Source organism: Jaculus jaculus, chromosome 5, assembly GCF_020740685.1.
Source record: "Jaculus jaculus isolate mJacJac1 chromosome 5, mJacJac1.mat.Y.cur, whole genome shotgun sequence".
Taxonomy (NCBI): domain Eukaryota; kingdom Metazoa; phylum Chordata; class Mammalia; order Rodentia; family Dipodidae; genus Jaculus; species Jaculus jaculus.
This window is the reverse complement of record NC_059106.1, coordinates 113,421,716-113,434,416: the sequence shown is the minus strand read 5'-3', so window position 1 is coordinate 113,434,416 and position 12,701 is coordinate 113,421,716. Positions and strand designations below refer to the sequence as shown.

Below are 12,701 nucleotides of genomic sequence, written 5' to 3'. Positions count from 1 at the left end.
ACACAGGACATTGAGATATCATGCTGGAATTTAGAAGAAAGATAGTTAGTTCCCTGAACTAGCCCTCACAGTGCTGAAAAATGCTACATAAGCTGCTGGGGGAAAATTGCCACCAAAGTTGTGAACAAGCAAGGGATATGAAATCAATCAGCTGGACAAGATGTACAAACTTGTGTCTGCCAGTAACCAATGGCTTTCTAATTAGAGAAGAGGTGGACTAAATGGGAAGGAATTCATAGCTGGTACTGGTAACTAAGTCAGATTTCTTTCTTTCTTTTTTTTTTTTTTACGAGGCAGGGTCTCACTCTGGTCCAGGCTGACCTGGAATTAACTCTGTCATCTCAGGGTGGCCTTGAACTCATGGCAATCCTCCTACCTCTGCCTCCAAAGTGCTGGGATTAAAGGCATGCACCACCATGCCCGGCTCTAAATCAGATTTCTATGGAGATGAAAATAGATTCTCTCTCTCTTCATGCACAAAAATTGACTCCAAAGGGATCAAGGACCTTAACATCTGACCTGACATTCTGAAACTGCTAGAGGAAAAAGTAGTAGGAACTCTTCAACATTTAGGCATAGGCAAAGACTTTCTGAATAGAACCCCAGTTGCTCAGGAGGTTAAGACCTATCACCAACCACTGGGACCTCATGAAATTAAAAAGCTTTCATCCAGCAAATGATATTGTTAATAGAGCAAAAAGCCAGCCTACAGAATGGTAGAAAATCCATGCCAGCTATACATCTGACAAGGATTAATATCTAGGATACACAAATAACTAAAAATCTAAATAATAAATCAAACAAATCCAATAAAAACTAGGATATAGAGCTAAATACAGGATACTCAAAAGAAGAAAGATAAATGCCCAACCAACATTTAAAAATATGTTCTACATCCTTAGCCATCAGGGATATGCAAACTAGAACTATCTTGAGGGCTTGAGAGATGGCATAGCGGTTAAGGTGCTTGCCTACAAAGCCTAAGGTCCCATGTTTGACTCTCCAGGTCCCATGTAAACCAGAAGCACAAAGCTGCACATGTGCACAAGGTGGTGCACATGTCTGAAGTTCCACTACAGTGGCTAGAGGCCCTGGTACACCAATTATCTCTCACACTCTCTTGCATAAAATAAAAAGTCCAGTCTGTTGGACTTGCCTTAAGAAAAAACAAAAAAACTATTTTGAGATTCCATCTCACTCTGGCCAGAATGATTATCATCAAGAAATAAATGACAATAAATGCTGGCAAGAGTGTGGGGAAAAAGGAACTCTTCTTCATTGTTGGAGGGAATGTAGACTGTTATAGCTGTTGTGGTACTCAGTGTGCAGATTCCTGAGATAGCTAAAAACAGATTTTCCATATGACCCACTATACTCCTCTTTGGCAGTCCTTAGCACTACACATTACTAAAAAGATACTTTTTCATTCATGTTTATTGTTGTTCTATTCACAACAGCTAGGAAATGGACCTAGCCTAGATGTCCATCAACTGATGAATGGATAATGAAGATGTGGTACAATTTACATAATGGAATTTTATTCATCTCTAAGTAAAGAAATTATAAAACTTGTAGGAAAATTGATGGATTTGAAAACAACCCAGGCTCAGAAAGTCAAATGCCATATGTTTGATCTCATATGTGGATCCTAGCTTCAAATATTTTTATTTAAAAATATATGTTAGTTGGAGCCAAAGTCAGTAGTAGAAGCCAGGAAGCTAGAAAGAGGCCATGGGGGATGAAGGATAAAGTAGGACTTAAGGGAGGGTATTGTGGAAATATTTAGGTAGAGGGAAAGAATGCTGGAGGTAAAATGGTCTAAGTGGAGTCAGGGGAAAGAATGGAGGAGAAGGGGAAGGGATGAGGGTTAATTAAAATTAAAGATGTTATGAGAAAACCATATGGACACCTACTTAAAAAAAACTCATTTATTTATTTTCAAGGTGGGGGAGAGAAAGAAAAGGTTTAAGAGAAAGAAAAAATATGAGTATGAGTGAGCTAGGTTCTCCGGCCACTGCAAACCAATTCCAGATGCATGTGACACTTTGTGTATCTGGCTTTATGTGGGTACGTACTGGGGTACCCAGTAAATTAGGCTTTACGTGCAAGTGTCTTAACCACTGGAAATCTACTTAAAAAAAAAAATTTTATTGTTTACTTGTTTATGTGTGTGTGTAAGAGACAAAGAAAGAGATAGAGGGAGGGAGGGAGGAAGGAAAGAAGAGAGAAAGAGCCTGCCACTGCCACTGCCTACATATGAAATCCAGGTATATGTGGCACTTTGTGCATCTGGCTTCATGTGGGTACCAGGAGATTGAATCCAGGATGGTGGCAGGTTTTGTAAGAATGTGCCTTTAGAGTTGGGCATGGTGGTGCATGCCTTTAATCCCAGCACTTGGGAGGCAGAGGTAGGAGGATCACCGTGATACTACATAGTCAATTCCAGGTCAGCCTGAGTTATAGTGAGACCCTACCTTGAAAAACAAAAACAAAACAAAACAACAAAAAAAGTGGCTTTAACCACTGAGATATCTCTCTAGCCCTGGAAACCTACTTCTTCATGAGCTAAATAATATACATGTTAAACAGAGAGAGTTTGAGTAGAAGTACCCTATGGGGTTGATAATGCTGTGCCCAGAAGCCATAGATAGTTACAAGAAGATTTCAGTGTTAGTAGGACACCATCCAGCAAGAGTTGTTGGCCAGGGAGGCCTCTGATGTATCAAAAACATTGCAGGTTATTGCCAAGGCTTTTGATTGCCCACCAGAATTAGATGGTAAAGCCCTATTGCTTCAGGACACTTAGGAACTAAGCTGGAGCTGAGCTAGAAGCTGTCTCCCTGCAAACTGCTCAGGGAGAAAAGTCATCAGTGGTCTTAACCAGAAGTAGATCCTGCAAGTTTAATGGCTGGCCAGGCAGGCCAAATGTGCCAACTGGTGTAACGGTAGCATGTTGTTATGGGAGAAACAAACTGCCCTCTAATTGGGTTTGTGAGGTCCATTCCAGGACAGGGAATTCATGCCTGGTACTGAAAGCATAATCAAAAGTCTATGGGGCTGGAGAGATGGCTTAGCGGTTAAGCGCTTGCCTGTGAAGACTAAGGACCCCGGTTTGAGGCTCACTTCCTCAGGACCCACATTAGCCAGATGCAGAAGGGGGCGCACACATCTGGATTTCATTTGCAGTGGCTGGAAGCCCTGGCGCACCCATTCTCTCTCTCTGTCTGCCTCTTTCTCTCTGTCTGGCACTCTCAAATAAATAAATAAAAACTTAAAAAAAAAGCCTATGGCTGGGAAGTCATAAGGCCTAGGGGATATCTACTACTGATGTCTGGTTAAATGGACCTATTATGTCCACCAAACTGCCTTCTAAATACTTATGTTTATGCCCATATATTAATGCTATTCATACTTTTGGTTAGAGAAACTTCTCTTTTCATATGTTAGTGACCACTGGGGAGACTAAAAATTCATCAAAGTGCTGAGAAGATGGAACAATGGTGTTCAGCACTGAGAAATCTTTATCACACCTCCAAGGCTCAGAGACTACTGCAGAAGAGGGTGTGGAAGGAATTAAGAACCAAAGGAAGGGAGGAATGCTTTGGAATACTGTCTTCCAGGAAGAAAGTGGCCATAGAATTCATGATCTCACAGTAGCTGGTCATACCCACACAGACCTTTATAATAGGAGGGAAAAATGACATCAAAATAGAAGAGAGACTAGTTGTAAAGAAGAGATTCAGGTCATGGTATACTGTCTATATGCATGGAAGTTGTCAATAAAAAGTTAAAAATATGATAGTTATTATTGCTGCCTTTAAATCTATAAGAAAATCCTCTATGACTAATGTACATTGTTGAAGACACATATTTCTAAGCTTTCTGGAAGCTTCAATTAAAGACGAAATACTTTGCCAATGAGACAGACAGAACAAGCTTCATGTTACTATGCACTTTCCCCAAGAAAAGCCAAATAATAAAGAAACTTAAGTTTGTGAAGGATCTGATATCTCTGGGAGGGTGAAACTGTTCGAAATGCCATGTAAATTCCTAAAGGAAAATGAAAGTAAAATTGGTTGAAGTTCATCCCACAACTCAGTCCAGGGCTCAGATGAGTCCACATCTTGAATTTTATGGATATGATATATTGGCAAATCAGAGGATCTTTCAACACAGGACTGATGCTGAGAGAATGCAGATTCCAGAGACTGAGCATTTGTAGGTCTCTAACTCTTCCAGCAACAACACACCTGGTCATATAAGTGGAACTGTATGTATTGCAGGTCATGACACATTTTTAGTAGGCTCTGCTATCACTCACAGGTTGAGGAGCCATCAGAAACCTTCTCAGAATCTCATTATATCCAGAGCTAACAGAAGTGTACCCCCACCCCAGGATTCAGATTGAGTCAAGACTGAATCCTGACAAAATATCTTTCTCTTGTCACTTTCATAAAACGAAGCATAACTGTCTCAAAAGCATACCTCAGTTCTAAGATCCCATGAATCTAAAAATAATTGTGTTTATTATGACAAGTCAAGACAGCTATTATTTTTTAGTCTTCCAATTAATATTTTTTAATGCATGAAAATGAGAGCCAGATCAAGAGAGACACAGAGCAAACTGGTATGCCTGGGCCTCTAGCCACCATAATAGGACTCCAGATGTGTGTGCCACCTTGTGTGCATATGTGACCTTGCATGCTAGCATTACTTTGTGTGTCTGGCTCACCTGGGACCTGGAGAGTCAAACATGGGTCCTTAGGTTTTGCAGGCAGCACCTTACCCACTAAGCCATCTCTTCAACCACCCCCACCTTTTTTTAAAAAAGAAAAAAAAATTCCCTATTCTGGACATTTCTTTTAAAATATCTGACAAATTTCTATAGTTCTGTGTATCGAACTTGTTTAAAAAAAGAACAAAAAAATTCAAATTCTGAGTTTTAAGAGAGGCAATTTTTTGCATATTCTAATATAAGTCAGACAATATATGTGACATATATAGCAAGTCTCCCAAAATAATTTAAAACCAAAGTTTTCTATAACTACAAAGATATTACACAGAATTGAAACAAAATAAAACCAAACAAACCAGCTACTAAACTGCAAATATGTCCTCCAAATATCATGGGAGTAAAAAATTCCAGTAAAAATAACAGAAGAGATGGAAACACAAGTTTCTTATTATCACACTTCATATGTTATAAAACATAACAGCTAACTTATTTCTGGCACAATGATTAGCGATTGCAACACTCTGGCTTACACAAGCTGACCAGGTTGTCAAATGCATCTCAAATGGAGCATGTCATGTTAACTTCAGGCATGCAGCACTGTTGTCATAGAGTAGCCCAGAGACACTAAAATTTCAACACTTCAGAATGGATCACACCACCAATATTAACTGGCCCAGGTGGTTAATGGTTGAGGAGAGGTTGTAATGGTAGAGAATTTCAACAATGTAGTTAATTGAAACCAGAGAAAGCTTTTGAATATAATAAAAAATTATATAGCCATCTCTACCCCAAAGTTGCCCTATATGTACAATGTATTACACACATTATTTTCTAGCATAGAAGTTTAGTTTTATAAAATGTCTGAAAGTTCTGTAATCAGAGTATAAGATATATCTTCATAAACAGATTAAGTTAGCTCATGCTTCTTCCTTTTCCTTCCTCTCCTCTCTCTTCTCTCCCTTCCCATTCCCTCTCCTCCCATGTTGGGGATTAAACCTAGGACTTCAAATATGCTAAGCACAGTAACAATGAGCTATAACCCTCACCCCTTTCACTGCTTACAAGGGCAAGATAGCTGAAAGAAGAACAACATTTGGAAAGTTCTGAAACTGTAAGAAGGTGAACTGACCTTAATATGACCAAATACTAGCCACCCAAAAGAAAAGCATTCAAAACAAAAGTATTGAACAATCATTTTCAAATGTATATAAGTAAAACTATACATTGCATGTGGAATGGATTTGGAAGCAAGCTCTTTTAACTGCTAAGCCACCTTTCTAGCCCAAGGAACAGATTTAGAACAAAGAAAAAGAAATCAATAGACAGATATGTGTCCTACAGATTATGATAAATTCAGAAATGAATATTTTTCTTAGATTTATATAATAGTAATGCTGTTATTTCAAATATGCAAGTACCCTTTTGATGTTTTTAAATGTTTGAAAATAGTTGCAAAAATTTATTTCATGTCAATTTGTTACATTTCACATGGTAGGACCAAGTCACTGCTTGAGGAAATAAACTCCATATTTTGTCTAACACACAGTCTCATGTCCACATGCTTGGTTATATTCCACTCATGTGCAATCCAAGCTTTATACAAGAGTAGGAGGGAGCTTTTACATGCTTCCCAATGTTTCTCACCTCCTAGAACATATAGCTTTGTGAATTTTCCTTCCCTTGAGTATGATTTGGACCTAGTGATGTGGTTCTGACAAAAAGAATACAGCAAGAATGATAAGATTTCTTATAACTAGGAGACATCTTGGGCTTCCACCCTGGTGGCAGACTATTTCTGGCACTTGTTCCAGGCTTGGTATGATGAAGCAGGGTACAGGGTAGACTCTACCCAGTAATGAACCTTGGCCCCAGTCCAACTACTCTCAGAGAACTGAATCATGCCAAAAGGCATGTGAGGCCTGGGAAGCAGATTCACCTCAATTCAAGTGCTCACCAAAGACTGCAACCCTGTAACCACTACTGTGTTGTGAAAGATTGCAGTAGAGAACATAGCCAAGCTGAGCTAGATTTCTGAGCAGAAACGGAGAGACTGTATGTGACACTGTGCTGCTAAGTTTTGGAATATCTGATGCATAGCAGTAGGTAACTAATACACTAATTAACCTAATGACTGAGCCCCTCACTCTATTATTTCTATAACAATAATAATAGGCAATGCTTGTATGGAACTTTTAACTTCCAGGTACCACTCTTAAAACTTTATATACTCCCCAGAAAAAGTCCTTGGAAGAACATTTATTTTGTAGATAAGAACACTGAGGCAGAGACTCGATAACTTGCTCCAGGTCACAATGAAAAATGACAAGAGTATTTGTACCTAGGTGACTATCTAGAACCACAGCTCACAGTGATTGCGCAAGCACTAACAGTATACAGGCTGGACTGTGAAGATGGTAACCACATATTATAGTATAAGAGGAGATTTCAAAGTCAGAAAAGAGATTTTTAAGTCATAAAGAGGCTAAAATTTAAAAAAAGAAGCTCATTTATTGAATAAAATGTCTTATCTAGGGAGAAAAAAAGGCCAACTGAGCAGAAGCAATAATACAATGACTGGAATGCAATCTTGAATTTATTGAATTCACACTTAGAAATGAAAAAAATAAATTTTCTTATATCCAAAAAGAGAAAATTAAAATCCTCCATTTGATATTAAAAACACAGCCAGGCAGGCTATATTTGTACTTCTTCCAAGTGCTGTTCTGAGTAAGTGAATGTGTCAAGTTGGCAAAATAGGGAACAAATTCCTAGTGACTCCAAGACCCTACTGGAGATAATTATCTCAAGAAGTAAAATCTAAGAACTGAGCTGCCATACAGGGATCCCTTCCTCTTGCACCTTTGGAGCGTAGATCAGACAGTGCTCTTGCATGCTTCTGTACAATGCTTCTACAAGGTAACAGCTACCCCAGCCACTGGTTGTCTCCTCCATAAGACTTAAGCTCTTTTAACCCAAAGACTATCTTATTTACTAGATGCTTTCAAAAGAAGTTAATACACATGTGTTGAATAACGAAATATATTTAGGTTATTAATAAAAGTCTCAGTGCCCGGGATGGAGTCTATTGCTATTGCTCTTTCTTACTCACCAAACTAGGTCCTATTTTTCTGGACACCACACACTTTGATCACAAGAAACAAAGAAATCAAACTGGAACTAAGTTGACCCCCCCCCCCCCTGCTAGCTAACATTTGTAACATCAGCTGTGTTCTGTTTGGATTTGAGGCCTGCTCCACAGGTACTGTAAACCTGGTCAAAAGCCTGTGGCTGGGAAGGTCATAGGCACTAGTAGGGAAGCCAGCATTGTTTTGCTAAATGGACATGTTGCATCTCTCAAACTGCTTTCTAATTATGTTTATGCCCACAGATTAGTATTGTTCCAAACTTTGGTCAGAAAATCTTCTGCAGTAGGCAGTGGTTACTGCAGAGACTTGTAACTGGTCAAAGTGCTGAGAAGAAGTGACTGTTGAGTGTGAAACCCTAAATGGAATATTTATGTCACACTCTCCAAGGTTCAGGGAACATAAGGGATGAAAAGGACACAAGAATGTAAGAACCAGTAGGTAGAGAGGAATGTTGTGCAATGCTGTTTTCTGGATATGAGATGGCTATTGCACTCATGAACACACAGCAGCTATAGTGCACAAGACCTGCAAAAGACTGGCCCATGGATGGGGGGTAGGTTCATGTGGCCACTCTTCCCTGAGGACCTAACAACAGCTAATGGTTGCTGAAGGAGAAGAAATGTTTTCTTCATTGGTGTAGCTACTAGTAAGTTGCCATGCTCCAGTAAATAACCCCTTACCTACATGCTTGTAACAACCCTAGGCAAACTCATTCGGACACCAAAACAAACAAACACACATCTCAAAATTAAACCTTGTGTCAGAACTCTAGATGAGTCAGAAATTTGTTTAGAAAAATTTGTTTCTCTATTTCTTTCACCTTTATACATTGGAAGTTGTAAGAAGTTACTAAGCATACACACAGGTCTGCAGTAATAAAAAGATAAGGATAAAGGCACATCTAGTATGCTTTTCTGTTTTAATCACCCATTAGCTGAGAGATAAAAGAGCAAAGAAAAGGTGAGGAAGATTAACACCAGTGCATCAGTGGGTCCCACAGTCACTTCCTGAAGCATACTTACTGGGAGCTCAGGAGCACGCTTCAAGATCTGAAGAGCAATGTAGCTGCCTATTGAATGGCCAATGAGAATGAGCTTCACTTCTTTTGGCACATAAGTTCTCAGGAATGCTATTTTGTGTTCTATTTGACCATTTAGTCCATACACATCCTTGATTTCTTGAGTATTTGGATCTAAAAAGCAAAAACATGAGCATGCTGTCACTAATAAGAAAAATGATCACTAAATTAGAAAAAGTATTCACAAAAAATACTCAAAGTAGTAATTTAAAGACTTAAGTAGTAGCCAATTTGTCAAAAGCTACAGTGTACCAGCTATAGTATTAGCACTTAGATCATGTAAAGAACCCTGGAAAGGAAATACCATCTGACAATCTCAAACACTCACAGACATTATATAACAGGCCTATTAAATACGAGAAGTGAGATTCAAATGCAGGTCTCTGTTCTCAAAGCATATGAACTTGCAACTATTGCATTAACTACTGTTAGGCCAATACTTTTCAAACTTGAGCATGCAAAAGAATCCTCTAGAAGGCCTGTTAAAACAGACGGCCGCATAAAAAAGTGGGCATGGTGGTTTGTAATTAGCCCTGGGGAGGCAGAGACAGGTGCGTCCTTGGGCCTGGTGGCCAGCCAGCTAGCCTGCACGGGGAACTGCAGGCCAATGAGGCCCTGCCTCAAGAGAAAAGGAAAGCATGCCTGATAGGAGTCACATGCGAGCTTGTCTTCTGGCCTCAACATGCACACACATGTACCCCCCACCTATGAGCAGGTACACTAATCATATACAGGCATATACACTTACAGAAAGAATTGTGGGGCATAGCTGAAATAGTTCAGGAAGAAAATTTATAGTACATATGCTAGAAAGAGTTAAAGTTTCCACTAAATGAGGTAAGCTCCCACTTGAAGAAGTTGGTAAAGGAGGGAATCTCTTATCTAAAATTTTGGCACCAGAATTATTCCAGGCTCAGATTTCCTTTTTCTTTCAGTTTCTGGGATATTTGCATCAAGTTTATTAGCTGAGCATCCTTCAACAACAACAACAAAAAAAAAATCTAAACTTGGGCTGGAGAGATGGCTTAGTGGTTAAGCACTTGCCTGTGAAGCCTAAGGACCCTGGCTCAAGGCTTGACTCCCCAGGACCCACGTTAGCCAGATGTACAAGGGGCTGCATGCGTCTGGAGTTCGTTTGCAGCAGCTGGAAGCCCTGGAGCACCCATTCTCTCTCTTTCTCTCTCTCTGCCTCTTTTTCTCTCTGTTTGTCTCTCTCAAATAAATAAACAAAAAATTGTTTTTTAATTTAAAAAAATATCTAAACTTGGCATTGGGCCCTCTAGTCCTTCATCTGCCTTAGGACTCTAACAATGGGCTCGAGCCCCAGATGGGGTCTCCTGCAGCTCTTCTGCTTTGTTCAGCAAAGACACTTACTTTCATTCCTAGGGAAAGGAGTGCTGAGGCCTGGTGGAATGCCTGTCTCTGTCTGGAGGCTCCCTTTCCTCTCCCTGTTCCTCTAGTCCCAGGCTCAGCAAGAAAGTTCTACTGGATATTCTCTTTTTGTATGGAGGATTTCAGTGTTTCTTTATAATAGCATGACTCAAATTCATCATTAATTGCAATATTATACATTTTTTAGGTACTGCTTTCATCTGTTGAAGCCAAACCAGTATGATATTTAGAATTTGTTTTACACTTTTTGAACAAATCCCTTGAAGTAGTTGATAATAAAGTTGCTAACAAGAAAGCTGATTTTAGTAAATCAAAGCCAAAACATTTAATGTAGAAGTCCTCAATTTTTTTTCTTTTTCTTGAATCATCCCTTTCTGATATGAAGGAAAGTCTGTTCTTTTCCGTATGTTCAATTTTTGACTTTACTAATGTGGTATGGTTAGATTATTTCAACTGTTCATAATTACAATGTGCTAATACAAGGGGGAACATGCTGTCAACACTGATGTATTCTGTATCCCAATAATTTTTCAAGCTGTATTTTTCATGTCAGGAAACCTATACTTGAGGATGATGACCTTGGATAGTGAATGGTGTAGCTGTCCTGCTGACATAAATCACTATCCCAGCATATGCTTATAAGCATAACCTTTAATATGTAAAACAGTTGAAAGTGAAATCTTCCTGTTTGACAGGTGACTGATAAGATACCGGGCTATACAGCCTTCAATGGAACTTGGGGTTCCTCAGAACAGAGATGGGAGTCACCATGTCAGAAAGTCGAGAAGGACATTTCTATTTCTGCTGTGTTCTACTACAGCACCACACACAATCATCCAGATGGCTGTCAATAAACCCTTGATGATGACAAGTTTCCCTTTTACCCCTTTGCTTGGCTTCCCTTGGCCCTGTGGTGGCCCTTTGGGCAAATGCCTCTAGATGGCACTGTTCTCATTAAATAGCAATAAACTCAGGCTCTAATTACATTATTAACTCAGTAGGAAGTACAGGGACAGCCCAAACAATAGCATGCTCAAGTAAGGCTGTATGAAGAAAGCATCAATTGAAAACAAAAATTATAGATATTTCCTAGAAATTCAGACTCACTCTCTCTGCTCATATTCTATTGAAGGTTTTTACATTGAAATTCAGAAAGCTTTCTTTTCTCAGAAACTACACATTTACCTGGAGATTCAGGGAAAAATCTAGGGTACTGATCTTGAAAGTATGGTGAACTTGGTAGAAATAGAAATTTTCAGGTGATACCCTATATCTAGTGAGAAACTCAGAATGATCTCCTCTGTCGTGTTCTGATGTACACCAAAGTGTGAGAACCCCTGACTGAGGGTAATCTTTTGAGTCTGTCTATAACTTTTCAAATTGCTCATTTGCTTCTTTTCTGTCTTTAGCACAACTTCAGATATAGTTATGGTGATGCTGAAGTTGCTACACAGTTAAGCAATTCTCTACAGTGGATGGCCTTTCTTGCCATGTTAAGAATGTAGAAATAAGATTCCCCAGCTACTCACTACTAGGAAATGTGAGCACAACAGGAGGAGTCTACCTTCACTGGGGATCTTACAACATCCTGACTACTTGTTTTTGAAGTGTAAAGAATTGTTTATTTCTTTTCAGATAATTCACTGCTGATGTATAGAAACACAACTGACTTTTACATGTTGCATTTGTATTCTGCAATTTTACTGAAATTGTTTATTAGCTAACAGACTCAGGTGGATATTTCCAAGGCTTCCTATAGACATTATTATGTCATCTAAAAATAGATAATTCACTTTTTCTGACTTAGAAGTCTTTTATTTGACTTTTAGTACAGAGAGTAGAGGTGGTAAGTGTGGGCATCCTTAATTTCTAATATATTCAGTTAATGCTTGCAAATTCAATCTAGGTATTTTTAGTTTTTTTTTTTTTTTTTTTTTTTTGAGAAAGGTTTTGATATGTAGCCCTGGCTGGCCTGAAACTAGGTACATAGCCCAGGCTAGCCTTGAATTCATGATTTTCCTTTCTTAGCCTATCTAGTACTAGGTCACTGGAGTGCTCCACCATGCCTGGCTTGCCTTTGGTACACTGAACTACAATCATCTTTACTAACTTTGTTGATAGCTTTAAAAAAATCTATTTATTTATGGGGGGGGGGCAGAAATATAGAGACAATGAGTGCAGCAGGGCCTCTAACAACGGCAAACTACTTCCAGACTGAAGCATCACTTTTTGCATCAGGTTTACATAGTTACTGGGGAACAGAACCTGGATCCTTGGGCTTAGTAGGCAAGTACCTTAACCACTAAGCCATTCCTCTGGCCCTATCGATAGCTTTTTTTTTTTTTTAAAT

The 12,701-nt window shown here is 39.1% G+C and overlaps 1 protein-coding gene across 6 annotated transcripts in view; it reads right to left on the bottom strand.

Moving 5' to 3' along the window:
• The window catches only part of Ldah (lipid droplet associated hydrolase), a 154,812-nt gene that overhangs the window by 95,316 nt on the left and 46,795 nt on the right, over positions 1-12,701 (bottom strand). For all 6 annotated transcript variants that reach the window (XM_045149046.1, XM_045149049.1, XM_004663763.2 and 3 more), the window contains one exon: positions 8,904-9,073. In XM_045149046.1, the coding sequence (XP_045004981.1) occupies positions 8,904-9,073 (170 nt within the window). The remainder of the gene's footprint in view (positions 1-8,903; positions 9,074-12,701) is intronic.